The sequence below is a fragment of the Argopecten irradians genome, chromosome 10 (assembly GCF_041381155.1).
Source record: "Argopecten irradians isolate NY chromosome 10, Ai_NY, whole genome shotgun sequence".
Lineage (NCBI taxonomy): Eukaryota > Metazoa > Mollusca > Bivalvia > Pectinida > Pectinidae > Argopecten > Argopecten irradians.
Window position 1 is genome coordinate 6244799 of NC_091143.1, and position 21421 is coordinate 6266219.

General features: G+C 35.8%; 1 protein-coding gene and 1 pseudogene across 2 annotated transcripts in view; both read right to left on the reverse strand.

Moving 5' to 3' along the window:
- Positions 1-25: 25 nt before the first annotated feature.
- Positions 26-21421, reverse strand: part of LOC138332987 (ras-like protein family member 12) — a 32962-nt gene continuing 11566 nt past the window's right edge. The window contains exons 2-5 of one of the 2 annotated variants that reach the window (XM_069281075.1): positions 8675-8731; positions 7858-7931; positions 5815-6002; positions 26-725 (exon numbers count right to left, since the gene is read on the reverse strand). In XM_069281075.1, coding sequence (XP_069137176.1) covers positions 413-725; positions 5815-6002; positions 7858-7931; positions 8675-8731 — 632 coding nt within the window. In that variant the 3' untranslated portion in view covers positions 26-412. The remainder of the gene's footprint in view (positions 726-5814; positions 6003-7857; positions 7932-8674; positions 8732-21421) is intronic. The other variant, XM_069281076.1, reaches the window with a different exon arrangement.
- On the reverse strand, positions 732-4276 carry LOC138332986 (uncharacterized; annotated as a pseudogene).

The following is a 21421-nucleotide window of genomic DNA, read 5'->3' on the forward strand; positions in this document are numbered from 1 at the left end:
GTGAAAGTAATAAGTCAGCACAATGTTCCTACTGTACAAAATTTATTTTCAAAATGAGAACTACACCTAGAGGGACTGGATCACCAACACAACACAGAATGAGAACATGTATGAACATTTTGCTGGAAACGAATTTCAGCTCATCCGATTCTGAACGAAGCCCGCTAGGTTCTGGTCAAAACAAGCTGACGAGTTGCCTGTCTGTAGAAAATGTACAAGAAATTCACTCGTATCCGTTAATATCAGAAATACGAGAAAGAATTTTGACACAATAACAAAACATAGGTGTGAAATAAATTAGAAGTAATTATAATGATACACACAATAATTTAATGAAACGTATCACAGGTCGGACGACACTCTAATGTAGTGTCTCTCAATGTTCCACATTATCTGCAGTATTACCTACATGTTAATTGAATATTTTAAAACTTTTATTGAATAGTTTGAAGCTAGAGCTGTTTTTCTTGGTCGGCCCTTTTTCGTCCTTTTTGTCGGGCCCAGCTCGTGGCGATTTTGGACGCCTCTGTGCGGCATGGAATTTTTCTTCAGAAATGAACAAAGGTTGAAAGTTCACGTGGCGATCGCCTTTCTCGCGCTGTATCTCGTGGATAATTCCATGAAACACATCCTCAACGTATTCAAACTCTTCAGCTGCCGTGGTCTCAAAAAACAGACTCTCAAACTCCTGGGCTAATGTGTTCCCTTCTGCTTTACTGATTTGTCTGTGGAAAGAAAAGGGAATAAGATAGATATATAAGAATTTTAGTTATATTATGTACATAGAAAATATAGGAAGATTTCCTTCCTTTTGTGAAGGAAGTGTTGTGGACAAAAATGAATAGGCCTACTTGGAGGTTTATCAATCAATCAATAATATTTTATTTAAGTGTCACATGTTAATATGTACATAAAACGATCAAGCATATAATATACAAATGCATAATAAAACTAATATCAACATCCAGCCTTATAAGACTTACGAGACACTATTAAGCATAAAACTGATTCTATCAAAAATATAAATATTTACATTTTATCAAGATAAAAATTATTTAACATAAAATAGTCGTAATAGATTGGCGGGAAAAGAATAAATGTGGTTGGGACGATCCCTATACCGACAATTCACACCATCCCTAGTCTTGGAATAAAAAAACGAAAGTTGGTTATTACATTAAATTAATAATTGAAGCACTATAAACATATCGGTAATATTACGTGTCCTATATAAGTTTAAGATATAAGGTTACAGTTATAATTATAAACTTAATAAAAATTATTTCATAAAATACAAATGCATTACATAGTATTAAGAAGACAATATCAGTAAAATTAGCTAATAAGTAATCTTCGTCTGCGTAACATCAAAAAAAAACTGTCTTGGCTAATAAAAACTGATATCAGGATTTTCCATTAATGGATTAAATTTGACATCATTATCAGTTTTTAAAATTATCACTCATTGGAAGAAACAGATTCATTCGAAAGTCACTATATGTTGGACAGACACAAAGAAAATGTACTTCACTTTCTACATCATTTGAACAAAAAGGACATAATCTTTCATTTAGAGGAATCGGAGGTCTGCTATATCGACCAGTCTCTATCTTTAGAGGCGCACTTCCACATCGCAGTTTGGTTAGAGCACTGTGGTAAGCTCCAGGTATATATGTTTTCATATAATGTTCTGGTCTTAGGTCCTTCTTAAACTTTCTATATGTTCTTAACTTGATCCCGTGAGGATTCCTAAGATCGTTCCACAATTGCCCAAACCATTCACTTTCGTTTTTCTGCCAAATTTTGGACTTGATTTCATGCATGACATTACGTGGGCTTATACCCAGATTCCAAAATCAAACGAATACCATACTGAGCACCCAGTCTCGGTGCTATCGCGTCCCATGAATTTCGTCTACGCTTTGACCAGACATAGATCTTATGAAGTAGTCTCCCATCGTCTACGGAATTGACACGGCAGTAAAAACAAAATACCTCCAGACGTTGTTTGCTAAGGGTAGATAACCATCCCATGTCACCAACGACGCCGACATTAGATGTGTGTTTTGTAGCACCCATGAAAACTCTCATCGCTCTGTTTTGCTCTTTATTTATTTCTTTGCGCTGGGATTGGCCTCAAATGACTGAACAATATAGGATAAAGGGTTATACAAGGCTTCAATATAACTTTGTTAATACTGAGTAGGACATTCCGCCAATACTATAAAAATTTGATGAGAAGACCGAGAGCTCGATTAGCTGATTTGGACAATTCTTGCACTGCCAAATCCACTTCAGCATTCTCATCAAACCAAAATCCTAAATACTTATAACGGTCCGTGCGATCGAGATATTGTCCATTACATACGAATGCATGTTGAGTGAATGGCACAGATCTGTGTCTAAAATCTTTCCAGTATTTACCGAGAGGCGCCAGCGGGAACACCATGACGAGACTATATTCAAAAGCGACTGTAGACTGTCTTCTGATGACGTCATCAACACAATGTCATCAGCATAAAATAAACAACTTAGGCTAATGTCTTCAATATTAATACCAAGATTTGAAGCGTTAAGTTCATCGATATAGATAGCAAATAACGTTGGAGAGGCCAAACATCCTTGTTTTACACCACATGATACGTGTAGCCAATCGGTATGCAGATTGTTAATGCGCACGCAACAGGTGACACCATTTTAAAGAGCAAAAACTGCGTTGTAAAAAGCACCTTTTACACAAGATTGTAGCAGTTTATACCAAAGACAGTCTCTGTCGACCGTCTCAAAAGCCTTACGAAGATCGATGAAGCACGAATAAGTAGAATGTTTAACGTTGATACGATTCTTCCTGATGCTGTAAAGGGAATACACGTGGTCTTGACAACTTCTCTCCCTACTGAAACCGCTCTGCGCATCATGTAGAATATCATGTTCCTCAAGCCAAGATGAAAGACGGCGGTTAGGAATATCACAGTAAATTATACCCCGGTAAGTCAATGGATTCATCGGGTCGGTGCTGTTCGGTTTTACGATGGGGTTGATGATTCCTTGCTTCCATTTATCAGGAACGACTCCGTGAATAAAACAGAGGCTGATTAGTGAGAACATGATGTCCACGCAAGCGTCGATTTTCAATACTTCCGCTGGTATGCTATCGATACCGGCCTATTTTTGCGCGATGAATTGCGTCAACCACTTCTTGACGGTGGATTGGCATATTAAGATCCGATACGTCATAATTATTATTTAAAGGCACTGTATTGTTTGCAATACGTCTTTGTACCATTTCAAGCTGTTCGTCGTCGAACTCTGTTGACTCGACGTCGTTAGTCGCATACAAACTAGCGTAGTCTCACCGCCACCGTTCGAGACCATGGCGAGTGTCGTTAATAATGTTACCGGTGATATCTTTGCGGGATTTGCGCTGGCTTATCGTTTGCGATTTCTATTTTACCGATTTCCTTCCAGAATTCCTTGAAGTTTGGTTGTTCTAGCTTATTATGCAAATCGTTCACTTGTTGAGCCTGAAATTGTCTTTTGACTTTCCTATGTATAACTCATCGAACTCTTTACGCTCTACAGAATATGAATGTTTCAATTTACGTTTTTGCGACTTTTGCTGATCCATACATCGTAACCAATCGCGCTCCTTTTTGACTACAGAGTTCCACTTAGGTTTCAGCTCATCATTCCAATAAGGCTTAGAAGATGATTTTAGAAGCTCTTACGTTGACTTTTGCGTTAACTGCATTATCCATATTATGATGCAGAAGGTCTACAAAATAGTCATACGCGGCATTGACATCCATTCTATTGTTCAGATGATTTTGCAGTCGTTCAATGGTTGCATTAATGATAGGTAAATGATGAGATTGATGAAGAAAGTCATTTGGGTCTTAGCGTTAAAGCGAGTGTAAGATTCGGTGTCAACAATACATTCCTTCCCGGTGTCATTGATATACACGTCAACACTTTCAGGGAATTGCACGGTACACTGTAATATCGAATGATCAGGGTATGACATTGGTATAAGATCGTTGATGTTTTCAATGATAGACGACATTGTCGTTACTTTAAAATCCTGAATAAATCGTAGCTGATCATGGGGTACTATTACGTAGTCGACTACTGACCTGCCACGCGTAGCTGATCATGGGGTACTATTACGTAGTCGACAACTGACCTGCCACGCGTAGCTGATCATGATATGGGGTACTATTACGTAGTCGACAACTGACCTGTCACGCGTAGCTGATCATGGGGCACTATTACATAGTCGACTACTGACCTGCAAACGTCAAACGTGGTCAACAATCTTTATCCTATTAGTTGTGCTAGAATAGACAAAAATTGTCGGTAGTCGCGATTTCTGCGGTGATTTATACTTTCAGAACAAACCCTTCATAATACCAAGTTACTCGAAATAAGTTATTAAAAGGTATATATCTGTCTCTGCGGAAAATAACAAAAGTGGAAACCCATGGCAATCTTAAAGATACACAGATTATTCCAAACCCATAATAATAATAAAAATACTATGGAGAACAAAAGGTGACCGCAAATAAGCGACAACCTAACTTTAACAAAGATATTCGATATGTCATTGTGCAAATACATGTTGCTGTATGACCGGGTTAGATTTTAACCATGGATATTATAGTACAGCGGTGATCAATTAGCATTTGGAGTCATTAATTTCTTCTATTTAACCTGTCCACTGTTTGTAACCCACAAATTAAAAAAAACCTTCTACTGGCAATTAATATCCGAATTCTCACCAACTGTATCATAAAACACCATTAAAATTTAAATGCGACTACAGTTGATTAGAGAATGTCTTCCCCGTACGTCCTGAACTTTCCTGAACCAGACCACCATGACAGACAGAGCATTGACCTTACTATTACAAACAATCGGAAATAAAACGTGTCGTTATCCGCTGATCTCCGCGTAGATTGTGTGAGATAGTTTGGGTGTGGTCACCTTACTACAGACCTGTCAGGGCCAACATCTGTTCTATCTACACTCATCCTGACTAACACACAACGTAAACACAAATAAATGTATACCTTACTTAGAATATCTTTTAACTGTGAAGAATTGTTTTGACACGAGGAAATGACATGTTTGTAAATTCTATTTATTTGTTTTGACCTACGGTGAGAACAAGTGACATCTTCATAGTAGAACAAGAAGAGTCTGTAAGTACATATTTCCAAATTAGAACAAGTATGACTTGAAATTACATTCGGAATAGTCCAGCAGGTTGTGTGTTAACATGATTATGGGATTATGCCCAGAGACATATACTCTCCCATTTGCTACCTTTTACTGTCTTATAAGTGACTGCCTTTTATATGTGACCACAACCTGCTGGAATATTCCAAATGTAAATGGTATCATAAAGGACAGTTACAGGTAATGGTCCGATAATCCGGGAGTTAAAGTAGAGAAACAACAATAGATGTCATCACAACTATGTTTTCAATTCAAAGACTATATTGGTTTGATGGCCGCGTATTCATTTAAATTTCTATGAGAAGAGTACAATAAGCAGGATCAGCCTCACCCAATTGAAACTAGGGATCATTGGGTGCACCCAAAAAAAGAGAAACAAAGAAAGCTATATAAAACAATACAGTACTGTAACGCCAAAACATGTATCAAAATATGTAATTTATTATTTTCAATTTCAATGAAATTTTCGTTACGATCCACTAAATAAGCATGGGCAACGAAGATGATTTACGTGTAATGTGTTTTGTTCCTTACGTTGATTTGATCTAATATAAGGATTATGGAAGCTATACTTACCGGTATCGTTCGAGATCAATTTTGTTGCCCACTAGCGCCACAGGTGAGTCCTTGGAGTTGGCTTTGAGGTATTGTGTAACACTTTCTAAATATTCCCGTGCTTTATTAAAGCTCTGTCGACTTGTGATCCCGTATACAACCATAAACCCATCTGCCCATCTTAGGTACCGCAAGGGGTCGCTGTCTTCCTGACGACAAAACATAACCAAATAGTTCCTGGTCAGTCACGGTAGTATACAGACAGTAGAATCATGATAGCGACACCATAGGAACAGATCAGAATTATCATAAAATTGTGATGTCATGAGGAAAATGGTATATGATTTGCGTTAGATCATGCTTGGCGCTAAGAACATAAGCAAGATGTCAGACTAGGTGTAAGCATTGGTGTATTACAACCTAACACAATGGTTGAACAACTTATCCCGCATTTTGATTGTTTCGACTCCCTACATTGTAACAAGTGCAACTGAAAAAAAAATCGTTACAGCGACAACAGAAGCTCACAAAAGGAAAGCAGATATTCTTGCTGGAATGTATCTGACTTGACCCCCAATATCACTTGCCAACATAGCTGTACTGTGATTGGAATATGTTTTCATACGAATATAGATATTCTACCCAAGAGGTCAAAATGTGGTAACACCCAATATTTGCCGAGGTTTTTATCGTATCCTGTGATCCGGTGAGTTGGGCATCGCTATCCTTACCCACGCATGAATATTTCTCCATTCCCCATGTGATATGTGACTTTTGTAATTTTATTCTATCGTACGAGCACACATTGCTCCATTAGTAACCTTCTCAGCCATAATTATTTGTTTTTCTTTCAAAACTTGGGACGGAAATAAATTTTGCATACATTATGACGACATCAAAAGGTTGCGTTTATTTCAAAAGAAATCTCATCGTTGGCGTTTCTGCTCGCCATCTTAGAACAACATTTGTTTTTGACGGGAAGACGAAGCCTAAATACTTTATTGAGCAGCCAACAGTGCAACAGTATCAATATTGCATAATACTGTAGTTTCATACGCTTAAATATGTGCAGTATTTCTCCCCTTTCCGATGCCCCTTCTAAACGTGTAAATGCAGATTTCCTGTTAATTTGGCTTGATAACAGTGTTCCATAGGTACTTCTCGAGAACAGTCGAATTATTAACTTGAGATAGAATGAAAGCTCGAGACCGAATGCTTCCTGCTACCAAGGGCCAATGATATGGTTGTTCCCTTAATACCGATGAAATATGAGAAGCCATACGAAACTGTTGCTAGAGGCCGAAGGTTGAGTTCAACTGTTCCCTAGGGATTCCAAGCCACCGAAGGTCATTGATTTGACTGTCCCTGTAGTAGAATTCTACCGATGAAAAATGCGTTATTACCTGACTCTCTGTTTAAAAAAAAATAATTTTGACATTTAAAGAAGAACATTATTATAACTTGAACTATGTTCTTTGCTGGGACTAGACACAGACAATAAAATCGGTATAATCACACTCACTTTGGCACATGTAACGAAAAGTCAAGGAGTTGCAGCGTTCACGTGTGATTTTCAGTAAATGAGTCAAACATACTTAATTTATGCTTATAAATATAGATATGGGTAATAATATGTTTTGATTAAAATTTATAATCTATGACGAAAGTTTTATGTTCATTTTAAATCTTTGAAGAAAGCAATACCAAAGTAAGTGTTTAGTTTAGTGTCGGTATCTGTTACTTGGCTGTGACGCCAATCAAGATTTATAATAACAAATTATCGAAGTATAGATCTTTATCTTAATTATTCTTCAATAGCACACACATAAAACGGAGTTATTCTAACACATGTAAAATGGATATTTGTGGTGTCTTAATAAACATCAGCTTGCGCCGACAACTTTAATTGTTGATGGCTTTGGTATCATCTGTGCTGTTACCATGCAAGAGTAAAGTGTTAGAGGTAAATGAAATTAGACAATTTAAAAACTAAGGGATCCACATAAGCGTTTCAATTGTCTTCGATTATTTTCTTTGAAAATTTGCCGGATGTGACGTACTCACTTTGTCGTAGGTATCCATGACGTGGATACACATTTCCGTTCCATCTATGTCTTCGTGCTTTGTATATGTGTCCTCTGTAACAGTAATTAAAATGGAATCAAAACGATACGTCATGCTACCTAATATAATGATTATTGATAAAAAATTACTGTCATACAGATTTTTAATCTAAAAGTTATATTTATACCTGACAACGTAAAATCGATGTCATTTTAATAAGAGCATGGTACATTAGCGTTAAGATACACAGGGGCTAATTGATTAAGATTAAAGATTAATTTATTATAATTATCTTGATTTTTTAGAATATGGTGTAAAAGAAAACTGAGTGCACTCTTCATGTTGTCCATTGATGGCGCTGTCCCTTACTATTTATTCAAACACTGATCCCACTATTTTCTATTTTCAATATGGATATGGAAAATTAAAATGCTGCACTCGGTATAAAAACAAAACATCAATTATTTGTTTCTTATAAAATTCCTCATATTCTCTAATATAATTTCTAACGTCATCGTAATGAAAAGAAGCACTTGCCTTAGATACACGTAATTATAACCTACCACCTTGTTCAAGCATAATAATCGCCATTTATATCTGATAATTATGGATTGTTGCAACATTTGTGCTTTATTGAAAGGGCGGCAGTTTTTTTTTTATTTTCCACGATTTAAATGCACAATGGTAACTTGACATGGATTGAGTGACAAGTATTTTTCGTCAATGTTCGTATATCGGTTATCATATTAATCGTTATTAATATCAAAACTGGGTATCCAGTCATCATGTTAAAAGAAGCTACAGTTTCCTTGCTTACCGATGTTGGGGTCATACTCCATGATGAACCTTCGTGTTATATATTTTACGGTGAGAGCTGCAATGGAGAGAAACACCAGTTAGTTGGTAAGTTGATCAAACCTAACGGTGTATTAACAGATACCAGCTTCTCTAGTTGCATGACGTGTGTTGCGTGTGGTGCTTGTCTGTGTGTTTTAGGAGACTATGGTATGTTACTTTTGTTACCGAAGAAAAATACAAATTCATCTACTCCTGTTTTATTAGATAAAATTACCATTCCTCAGCGATGCAGCATCTTTAAAAAGGAAAAAAAAAACAGATTTTGAACTCTAAAATATGTCTATCGCAAAATGACTAGTAAACAAATTATGACGTCGACGCCCCAGTAGGACGTGAAGATGGTATAAGAGGTTTTAATTGCTAAAATATGCAATTGGTACAACTGCGATTTCCCTCACTTGCTTCCTACACGAACGCACGCGATAACATTGTAAGGCATTGCACAAACACTTTCTTGTTTTCCATTATGTTTGTGAACGAACACTTCTGTGTCCTTGTGGAAAGAGAAGTTTGGCAAAGTGTAGAAGTTACGTAAGCAGTATATCTCAAGCCTATCTCTAGAGAAGTCTGTAAAGATTGGCAGTACTCTGCTCGACCTTGTACATTAAATGTACACGTGTAACTTTGCAGTTGCATGATTTACACAAATGTGTTTGGTTTCACGCAAAAATACTTGTATGTATATCAAAATAAACATATAACCACGTGAAAATAACACCCAAAATGAACTATACACGTTGCTAGCTTTACTCTTGGCCAAACCATTGGATATTTGAAACCTACTGACAAAATATCTCAATGTTTATGGCATACAAAGCTGTATCTATTGTCATTAACTTTGCATCTGCATTGGTAACGTCAGCCTGAATATTGTCCCTGTTTCTTCATTCCCTGGACAGTGAGAGATCAACGTACACGACTGAAGTGTAGTTCTAAGTAGGATAGATATGTAACAAATAATAAACAAAGTCTGATATTTTCATATGAATAAAATAACAACTTTCCATATGATCAAACATATTTATGCCTAGATTTTTAAAGCTATTGCAACTCGCGTCGACGTATTTTGTATTTATGCTAAACGCACAATCAAAATATTAGTATAAGAATCGTATCCTTAATCCTTATCAAAAATCGTCACTATCAGGATATTGGCCTGTTAAATCCCGGACAGAAATATGCCGGAATTTTCATCCTACTGCAAAATTAATGTTTCTCAAAACGGGAGAACATAAATCGAGCCCATTTTAGCTGAATGACTCTCATGAATGTCTACGGGGGATCTTATTCTGTATCATATCGTATCAGATAGGGGCACCATTTGTAGACTTCCGAAGGGCTGGATGCAATCTCTATGTAAATAAGAAAGATAAAGATGTACTATTAACTAGTTGGAGATTTGATATGGCATCACGTAGTTCATCCATGACTCAATGGAAATATAAATTCGTTACTGCGATGTAACAAAATTATAAGTAAACCTAAACAAATAAAGTATTTCGTCACCGAATTCGATATGATTAAGAATTCTGAGGATAACGGGCATTTGATAAAGTTAATAAATAGTTCTTATCATGATATATAGTGTCTTTTATGTACTCTTTTTATAACGACAAATAAATTATTATTTAACCAAACCAGATCTTGGTTTGACATTTGTGTTTCTAAAAACTAGTAGTATTTGTGGGACACAGAGATATATTTCTAAAAGTAATCATAATGTCACAGGAGATGAAAATTACCTGAGATGAGATGATTAAAGATTTGAGAGGTGTTATAATCAACAAAATGAGAAAAAAAAGAATAATGAAATATACTGATCTCTTTGTTGAATGCTGTAGTATTATTTACTGGGGGTTTTAGCATAGAAGTAACCGTGCTAAAATAACATGACTTGTATCAGATTTTATACAACTTTTTACCACGGATGTCGATAGCAGATTAATAACAGATATCCTTTTGTTCAGAAAAATAGAATTGCCTCAAAATGGATGAAGTAAGATTCAAATGGAGACAAAACACTACACCAGTCAAGTAATATTGTCAGTTTATACTTATGCCTTGGAGTCAGAATTATGACCAGGAACCCTAACTACTTTTGTGAGTCTGTTATAAAGCGGTAGTACTTTACAAAAATCTAGATAGATAATGTAAGAATACAGGACTAAAGAGTCAGTCTAAATACGCTCCCTCAGTTCGTCTTTGGTGAAATGTGCAGATTTTTTTTCTGTGTTGTTCCATTTTAAAGTGATCATGACAAATGGCTATTCGCCACCTGCGGGTATCACAAGATAAACTGTGGATATCGTTTACGGTCTAAAAATATTATGGGATAGATAACGAAACCATCATTTACCCCCTAAAGACTCTAGTCTTTAAGCTTCTGGACAGTCGTAAGTTCTAGAAGGTTCCATTATTTTCAGAAACTGTTAAAGAGGTTGCTCGTTTTCATAATATATTATTGATTGAAAAGCATAATTGGCAATGTCTTCCTATGGCCAAGACTACTTAGTAACAAGATTATTACATACATAATGTACGATTCCAATGTTTAGTTAATGATATTCTTTTCTCAATTAAATATGCAACGTCAATTAAAAGGTTTCTGATGTGGCTTCACAACATCGTCAGTGTTTGTGCCTTTCTCGGCAAAATGTTCAATTAGAATTTGGCGTTTTATTTGAATCAACGCAACATCAATTAGTTGTTAATGAATAAAATAGACTAATGCAATGTTCAATTACAACTTTACCTTATTAAAAGATGAATTTGATGATAACGAAAATCGAACAATCCACATTGACTAAAAGTTGCAATATTTTTGTGTTCTAAGTCTGGTCAATCGTTGGGCACAAATGGCTAGACACGGCGTCAAAATGGATGTTTTAGACGTAGGTTCGTAACAGGGGGTTTGAAAACAAAATTTTAAAATCACAACATATGGTCCTTACAATGGTATAAATGATATATGTAACAAATATTTGACCCATGGGTTTGGACTTTACGCCATACACCTGTGTTTCCTGCCATTTATGTCCACACGATTTTCAGCATAATTAAAATTACTTTAAAATTACTAACGATTTAATTACTTTGAGATTACTTGGTAAACAACACCTGGCGGAGAACATTCCTGTTGACCAACTTTCTGCGATAAACTTATTTACTCGTATTCCACTGACGTAATATAAATCCCGAGGATATTATCGAAAAGCTTTGAAATTTAATTAGAAATTACCCCCAACCAGTTTATGTTGTATCCAATTATCAGGTGCTCCCATTAAATTTGAACTCTTTAAGACCAATGTTAATACATAAAATATTATTACACAGGATATTACGCAAGATTTTAATGGGAGTTATCAAGTGTTTAGCTATTCAGGATATGTTTATTTTTATAGGAAGACGAATGTTTGCTTCTGAACTCCACATGTAGAAAACTTTACATTGGCGCAGTCTCGGAATAGAAATTAAGGTTTATTAAATGATAAATTGTTATGTGGTTTGTCTCATCAAAGTCTCGTTTCGACCTTGATCATAGAGCATTTGGTGGTTTTCATGAAGAAAATATTAATATGTCTTGTATATAGCCATATGAATGCATGTGTATTTTTATTGGATATATTCCAGCTGTAAAATACGAAGACATTAAAGTAGACCACTTTTATTTGAATCATACTTTACATATGATCGACTTGGAAAACGTTGCCTTAGTTAATTTGTCGCATATTCCATCAAAACATTAATTTATCGATTACAATTAAATTTTCCCCATTAGTAGCTGTAGGATATTCATTAATTTATATAAGAAATAATTGCAACAAGGTGCACATTTTTAAACAAAACAAAAACAATAGGGGAATTAGAAAACAAGAAAGAAAGAAAATACGTGATCCCAAAGTCAGCCAACTTCACGTCATTAAAGCAAGAGCGATAGAACAATGCACCGGAACTAGTATGGATTCAAACGAGGACGTGGTCAAACACAGAATATTTATCGTTGATCAAACTCTCATTTAGATTAGTTTTTGACAATACTCCAAATCAGTCGTTTTATCCTTGGGTTACCGTTGAGATGATGTACTAGATATATATGAATACATGTTTTACCAAGAGAGAAAATGTACGTATGCAGATATTGCAGACCAAGGTTGGTGATCTGGACAACGCCTCGATGATATAACCCAGCCACCACACAAACCACACACACTAAAAGACCCGTGAAAGTAATAGATTACTATATATCTTATATAGTAGTTAACCTTGCCCGGCACAGACCTACAATCCTAGCCACACGTGCCTGTCAGCAGCACTAGGGCGTGTGTGTTCAGATATTGACACTATCTATCGACAGGAGATAGGATCCTCCTCTGGTTGTCACTTCGTTAACCAACAATGTCATGAAGGCTGATTGCAATGGAAAGTCTGGGCCGACTTACGAGACGTGAATTTCACGTGTAGACCAGACAGGGATTGAGCCAGGCCCATACATTTATGATAAATGAATCCAATTGATTCTGCTTGCCAAACAAAGAATGTTTTAACCATGAGAAGTGTTTGTTTTATAAATAATGTAAGTTGTAGAGTAAATGCATTGAAGTCATGTTTTGAAAAATTAGACTAAATTTAGTTTATTTATTTCACTAGAGCGATATTTTCGAGGTCATTGGTCTATTTTGTGTGTCGAGCTATGCTATTTCAAACATCGTGACATGCGTGATGAGATATGTTCAAGGACACAACCAAAGCAGTCAGATACAACATCAACAAAACATCACATGTTTCACGATCTCCGAAGGATTAAGGGTGGTATTCTTTAAACTCTTTCTACAAGTGGTGAGATACTCTGTCTAGTATTTAGACGCCGATGGTGAATTGTGTATATCATTTTCTCTCCCCTTTGTTCCGGCAGAATGGCATGCTGCTTATCAAGATAGATTGTTTGTAGGGTAGTGACCGTTTGTTTCCGTATCCAGATGAAACATTTAGACAAGTTTTATAGACACCGAACTAGCGCCAATTACACGGCCTTGATAGACACTGTGCTTTCCTTTGCCTTACCGTTTGGTTCTATTCATTCCGTCGATATGGTTATTGCCAAAATGGTGGCTATTTCACAATCCTTACAGATAAAGCAGTTTGCATTCACTTTCAGAAGACACGATAGATTATCTGTAATGCATACCGGGAAGTCGGAAAACATTTTCTGGGCGATAAAATTCTAGGGTATAATTATAGAATAGTTGCCTGGAGAAATTTAGAGGTAGATCCCTACCACGTTGATGCTTGAAGACGCTTAAATTGAGCTAAATCTTAATTTTAAAGACAGACATTGTATATTTATAAAGCTACCATAAGTAAATGTCAAGCTATAACTGAGATTTAATTTATGATCATGCACCATCATGCTTCTATGCACACCGTCGGTGATAGTAAACATATAAACATATCCCGTTATTATTGCTGATCCTCAGTAAGTTGCAGACGTTTTACTCCTTCCCCTCCTCATCTGCTATCATAAACCGAGACTGACACAAACAGATATGATTATGACGTTATCTTTAATGCATGCTTTATTTACGAGTTGTATCTTGATCATTCAGCTGACCTTTAAATACCTCCACTGCTAAAGAGCTCCAGCAAGTATGTATGGTTTGCGATCTACATGGTTTAGTGAAGCCGATAGGAAACTGGTTAAGTTTGGTTGGCGAGCTTAACTATAGTGGAAGTTTTTAGAAGAAAACAAAACAATAAAAAAAACCTACTGAAAAAATAAAACACCCATCTTTACCACTGTGATGTAAAATATAATCTACCTGCGGACTCTCAGCTTACTCATGATTTACGGAATAAATCACAGACTTCTGAGAAAAGACTATTTTTCATATCGGTTCTGTAAACAATCGGGGATCGACATCACTAAATGTCCATAATTGTATAATGTACATAGAATTTAGCAAACGGAATCACATTTCAAGTTCTGTTCTACAACAAATCAAAATTCATTTCGTATCTGTATGATATTTTGTATTGCCACAATCTCTTCTTTTATTTAAAAACTTAAACATAATTGTATCACCATGATCTTCCATACGATGAGAATTTAAAACAACCTGTTCACAATCACCTAAACTATGACAGTTGTGCTTTGTTTATGGATAGCCACGAGGCCACTGAACTCGAGGAACAAATAATGCCATACAATCGTTGGGGGAGGAAGGGGAGGAAATGTACCCCTGGTGAATACTAGCCGTTATACATCACAGTTTGGGAGAACTTCTCTTTAGCTCTATCAGTCGAGCGTCAGACCAGTTAGCTAGAGGTTCAGAGTTCGATTCCTTATCCTCTCTCTGTCACACTATTCCTGGCGTTTTCCTCTCATTCTTAGGATTTTATTGTAGATACGTGAGAAAAAGTAACTGTGAAATGATAAATCATGTCACTAACCGCATTGTCTTTGTTATTTGCTTCCTTTGTTTAGGGTTTGTGTTAAAAGCCTCTCTAGTATCATAGACCATTTAGTAGATAATGTCTAAAAAGATCTAGTGACTTGATAAAAGTTTGATAGCATTTGCATTACATTTGGAGTAAGTCAATTAAAGTATTCTTTTCCTGACCACGTTGTCTGGTGGCCCTATAATATAGTAATACTAGCATACCATATCTAGCTAAGAACATAGTAACTCTGTACACCAAATTACAAATAACATCGTATATCTATTAAAACCTTTAAGATATTGAAATATTCTCGTAATACGATACATAAAACAGGAAGTTGTCGGAGATATATGTTGCCTAGTGTAAGAGTTTTTTTATCTATTAAAGTATACACCCTTCTTAGCTTTTAAAGTGCATCAAAGTGCTGATACTTCATAAACACGGACTTGCATATCACCTGACAATATTAAATGATAAGTGATTATTAGTTCAAACACTAGAGACCTCCATGTGACCGCAGTACAAATTTAATACATCCTTAATAATGGTCTTATATTGTGATTCTGTGACAAAATCTGCCAGATTTTGTACTTTTGTAGACCATCGATGACTGTTATATATCTCACTGCCTCTATTAAACCCCGATGCAATGGTATGATGGATTTTAACTGCAGGCAGTAAATGTAAAGTAAGGTATTGTTATATGTTCACTTAGATTATCAACTACTACCGAGAGTCAGCGCGTGATATTGTCAAAAAGATGTAGTGTTAACAAAGAACCTTGGAATTACTGCGATCAGATTAACATTTATTAATATTGTTTATTTTCATAATATTTCTTTTACAAACATGATAGAGGGAGAATTTAAGCTTCGATAAACATATCAATAAAAGCAATGAATACATATTGAAATTGAAGGTTGGAGGTAGAAAGGTAAGAACTTAACTCTAGATTAAACAATGTCTAAAGCGTATCAACGTCAGAGCAGTTTATGTAAACGAAAACATTTACTGTGAGAGCGTTCTCGCTGCGTGTTAGAACAAATATTCAGTAGGAGTAGGGGTAGTTCATAGAAACACTGTTAGGATATATATTAATAAACTCATAAGTTTGTAGAAATAATTTAATATAACCCCGATTTTCAGTAATTACGTCACGAGTTCAAGTACTACAAGTATGTTCGATTGAGGTATCGTATTTATTTCTAGCATTTTCCATTATTTTATTTCGTTAAACTGAATCAATGTGAACGTTTCATCATAATTTTCAATGTTTAAACGTGACACCCGGTGTCTCTAGCATGATAATTGACAAAAGGGTTCCAGTTGTAAGCTAATATGTAATAAACAGGTCTTTCAAACATTCCCAAAATCAAAATAACATATGTGTGTTAAACCCTTAAAACAAGGTAATATTTACAGAGGAACATTAGTAAACGGCTTTATTCGAAAATAAAACTTAAAAGAAATATGAACGTGTACGCAAATTTTTTAAAACCGAAAATGGATACCATTAACAAAGACTTATTTTTAAAGAAGTATTTTTAATGGAAGATAACAACAGAAAACACATTATGACTACCACGTGTTGTACGTTCTTATCCAATACCATTATATCTAATGTTTTATAATGTTTTATACTTGGAAGAGCAAATGGATCCAATAATGCTCATGGAAAGAAAATATCAACCTAATAACCCGTCATGTAAGTATCAACCTAATAACCCGTCATGTAAGTATCAACCTAATAACCCGTCATGTAAGTATCAACCTAATAACCCGTCATGTAAGTATCAACCTAATAACCCGTCATGTAAGAATCAACCTAATAACCCGTCATGTAAGTATCAACCTAATAACCCGTCATGTAGTATCAACCTAATAACCCGTCATGTAAGTATCAACCTAATAACCCGTCATGTAAGTATCAACCTAATAACCCGTCATGTAAGTATCAACCTAATAACCCGTCATGTAGTGTATCAACCTAATAACCCGTCATGTAAGTATCAACCTAATAACCCGTCATGTAAGTATCAACCTAATAACCCGTCATGTAAGTATCAACCTAATAACCCGTCATGTAAGTATCAACCTAATAACCCGTCATGTAAGTATCAACCTAATAACCCGTCATGTAAGTATCAACCTAATAACCCGTCATGTAAGTATCAACCTAATAACCCGTCATGTATGTATCAACCTAATAACCCGTCATGTAAGTACCAACCTAATAACCCGTCATGTAAGTATCAACCTAATAACCCGTCATGTAAGTATCAACCTAATAACCCGTCATGTATGTATCAACCTAATAACCCGTCATGTAAGTATCAACCTAATAACCCGTCATGTAAGTATCAACCTAATAACCCGTCATGTAAGTATCAACCTAATAACCCGTCATGTAAGTATCAACCTAATAACCCGTCATGTAAGTATCAACCTAATAACCCGTCATGTAAGTATCAACCTAATAACCCGTCATGTAAGTATCGACCTAATAACCCGTCATGTAAGTATCAACCTAATAACCCGTCATGTAAGTATCAACCTAATAACCCGTCATGTAAGTATCAACCTAATAACCCGTCATGTAAGTATCAACCTAATAACCCGTCATGTAAGTATCAACCTAATAACCCGTCATGTAAGTATCAACCTAATAACCCGTCATGTAAGTATCGACCTAATAACCCGTCATGTAAGTATTAAGTAAAATAGTATCTAAGTCAGATGTGTTGGATTCTGAGTGACGTCACTAAGACATTTATCCCAATCATTTACACTCCCTTCTTTAGATTCTAAAAAGGTGCTTCAGATAAAGTTTCTGAATGAATACATCAGGTGATTGCGCAATCTGGGAAGGAATACCTGTGGAACGTTAATACATATTTCAAAAATAGAAAGTGATATTGTAGGTTATACACGTTAATGGATGGGTAGCGAGTGTAGGTGTGAGAGTGGTGTCTATTTCAGGGAGGTCACTGTGAAATGTACAGGGAACCTGTTTACCGCCACTCACGTCCGCCACTCAACAAACGAGTTCCACTAGTGCAAATTCTAAAACTTGAAGAAATTCAAACGTGTTTCAACTATTTGGTTCAACGTTTCTGTACTTAAAAAGGTAACAGAGAGGCGTGATCTTAGACAAGAAGTTTAACTTATTTTCTATTCCTAACTGCTAGTATACAGAGAATCAGAGAATACACGGCGTTCAACTGATTCTGTCATACTGTAATATATATCTCAAAAACATAATTGCCTATCTAACCCAGTAGCCCTTTACAAATATCTCATATCCTTAGTATCAGTTTGTCGATAGTAAAATACTTACTTTATCAATATACAACAAAATTCAGAAGGAAATTAAGTCTCAAAAGCATGACACAATGTTAATTTCAAAACCAATCACTCAACCTTTCGATTTAATGAGGTATGTGTATGACCAAAGAAAGACAAAGCAAAAGAAAACCACAAGGGGTGTAATACCAGGCACTTCAAAAGAGTAAGCGTTCACAGCTCTACCAACATATTTTGATTCCTCTCTGGCATCTACCTTCATTGTTGGTGAAATGAAATCACAATGAAGGGAGTGGCGTTCACCTAACAGATTATAGTTTGAAACCATTTCTCTGTTCGACTCAATATTCGCACAATAACACAGTCAATTCATTATTCAATTTTATGAAGAAAGGATCCTTTAATGGAATTTGTACCGAAATCAACATAAACCAGTTACTTCCAATATAAACTGTGCTACTGTCGTATTGGTTTTCGCCATCGCCACTTCATTTTTTAAACTGAATAAATTTTACAAATGTTAAAATGATAAGTTGCTGTATCGACTTTCCATCTAAAGGGGAAAATGTGTTTTACATAGATATGTATCCGATACAACGCTGAAAGCATTATATCGATGTTGTTATAAATAACTGAAAGCAAGCAAACGTTGATATACACATTTATTTCATTGTCTCTAGACAGCCATATTGTTGACGTCATTAGTAGTATTAACTAATATTTAATGCCGGTAACAAATCGCCGTGGCAATCAGTAATATGAATCATGCACGGCATGGAAAGAGCGAAGCTCTACTTGTGATTTTTATTTTCTATTTCATGTTGAAGACATAATTTAGAAATAAAAGGACGTACTTCAAACTAAAGAAGTATATGATATTATAATTGTCTAGAAAACCAAGAAATGAACACAAAAATTCGGATTTCTCTGTGTCCATGCAAGGCCAGGAGTGCCGCGTCATCCTCAACTCATCTGGTATTATGGCGAGAATATTTATCTATGTAATTTCCCCCCAAGGATTTCCGGATGGTGCCGCGTATGCGAATCCTACGATTTCGCGCCATTTGGTGACGTGTTGTGACGTCATGATTCCTTGTGCTCATCTTCGCTTGAAGGATATTTTGACTACATATCATAGCTTTTAATTTTCAAAGTGATATTATTATTATTCAAAAAAATAATAAAAAATGTTTCATTTCTCCTGTTATGAATTTCCATTAGTTAAATATATATTTACATGGGAGAGCAGTACCGGAGCAACGCAGGTAAAACCGGAAGTACGAAAAAAATTTAGCCATCCATGCCTGCAGGTCATTGATCCCAATATGTACTTTTGCTTACGTACATGTTACCGGAACAGAGCTTCGATTTTCGACGCGCTTCGCGCGTCGAAAGAGCTTCGCTCTTATAAATGTTAGAACAAACTTACATTTCCGGATCTCAAAAACGCAAAGTTCATGTTGTTTTCTATCATAAACGTGTTTCAAACACACATCAGCTAGAAGTTTTCTAACGAAACGTCTAGTGAAGATGCTCTAATTGGGAAACAGATAAAGTGATAGCGTTCATTTACTCGCCATTAACTCTACTGCATCTCGGTAATTAGTATTTATAGATAAAATGTATTGGTGATGAGAGCACACCAGAAACATTTATTTCTAGTACTGATTTGTATTTAAGAAATGGCACGAGGTGACCCGAACATGCACAAAGTCAAAGTTAATGTATCGTTCACGAGGGATTGCAACTGCGTGAAGGGAATTGGATTGCTCTCAGTATGACCTTGACCTTCAAGCCAACACCAGCATGTGTAACGTACAGCTTACCCATCGGCTATGTATAATATACACAAGTGTATTGTCATCAGCGAGCAATACTATGCTATCCAAAAGTTGCAAAATGAAAGAAAATGCACACAAAAACTTGCTTTCTAGCAATGTTATTGCATTATTCATGTATTCCATTATTTATACGCCCAAGTCATCAATGCATAAAATTGAATAAGATTTTCAAGACAACTGACCTTTGAAGGGATATATGCTTAACCGAATTATGCTTTCACATGTAATGCACTTACTGGTTGTGACGGAAGATATGCCACGAAAAAGAAAATAAAAAAATGTATGAGAGGTCATATGTTGTTGTCGTAATATTTATCGAGAGCATGTTGGACAAGATATACTAAGCCTAAACAGCTGGCGTTAATTATACAGTCTGCCGCACTAATGGGGGTGCTTGTCGAATCAAGAGGGGATCATTCGTCCCGAGTACTATGTACATCCTCCAGACTGAGAAAGAATTACTCTAATCAAGTAGTCCAACACTACAGACGATTAACACATCATGTTGTTTGCTCATATGAAACTTAAACATAAAACCTGCTCTTACGACGTCTTCTATTGCAGGGACGGAACTACAGACATTAAAGTATAGAATCGTTTGTTTGTTTGCTTGTCATATGGGTTTATCTTCAGTTAAGACATATGTTCCTAGACAAAAAGACTCGCTGTAACTAAAACTTCGACCCGTTATTTATTATTATTTATTAATTTCGTTGTCTCCGTGATCACGCACTCATTATTTCTTGAAATTATTAACGCACCTTTCTTGTATCTTTAATAGTGCATTTCATATTTCATTATCTAACCGTGGTCGATAACATGGCACTCAACAGGAAAACAATTTTACTCAAACAATAATCGAATAGATTTGAAACACAGAACATAACTCCTTATTACACACCATGGACTACAAACTAATATGTATTGATTCATCAGTGTTTACATATCACCTGATTTTAGTGATCCATTCTAAACTACTCTAATGATATCAGATACCTTGTCTATAGCGCCGCCCTTTCTCTTCCAATGGACAGAGTCATTAACCTTGAAAATGATACGATAGGAAAGCTTCTTGTTTAATCGGCAAGTCTGGTGGAAAGGAATTGATTCAAACAGTCACGACT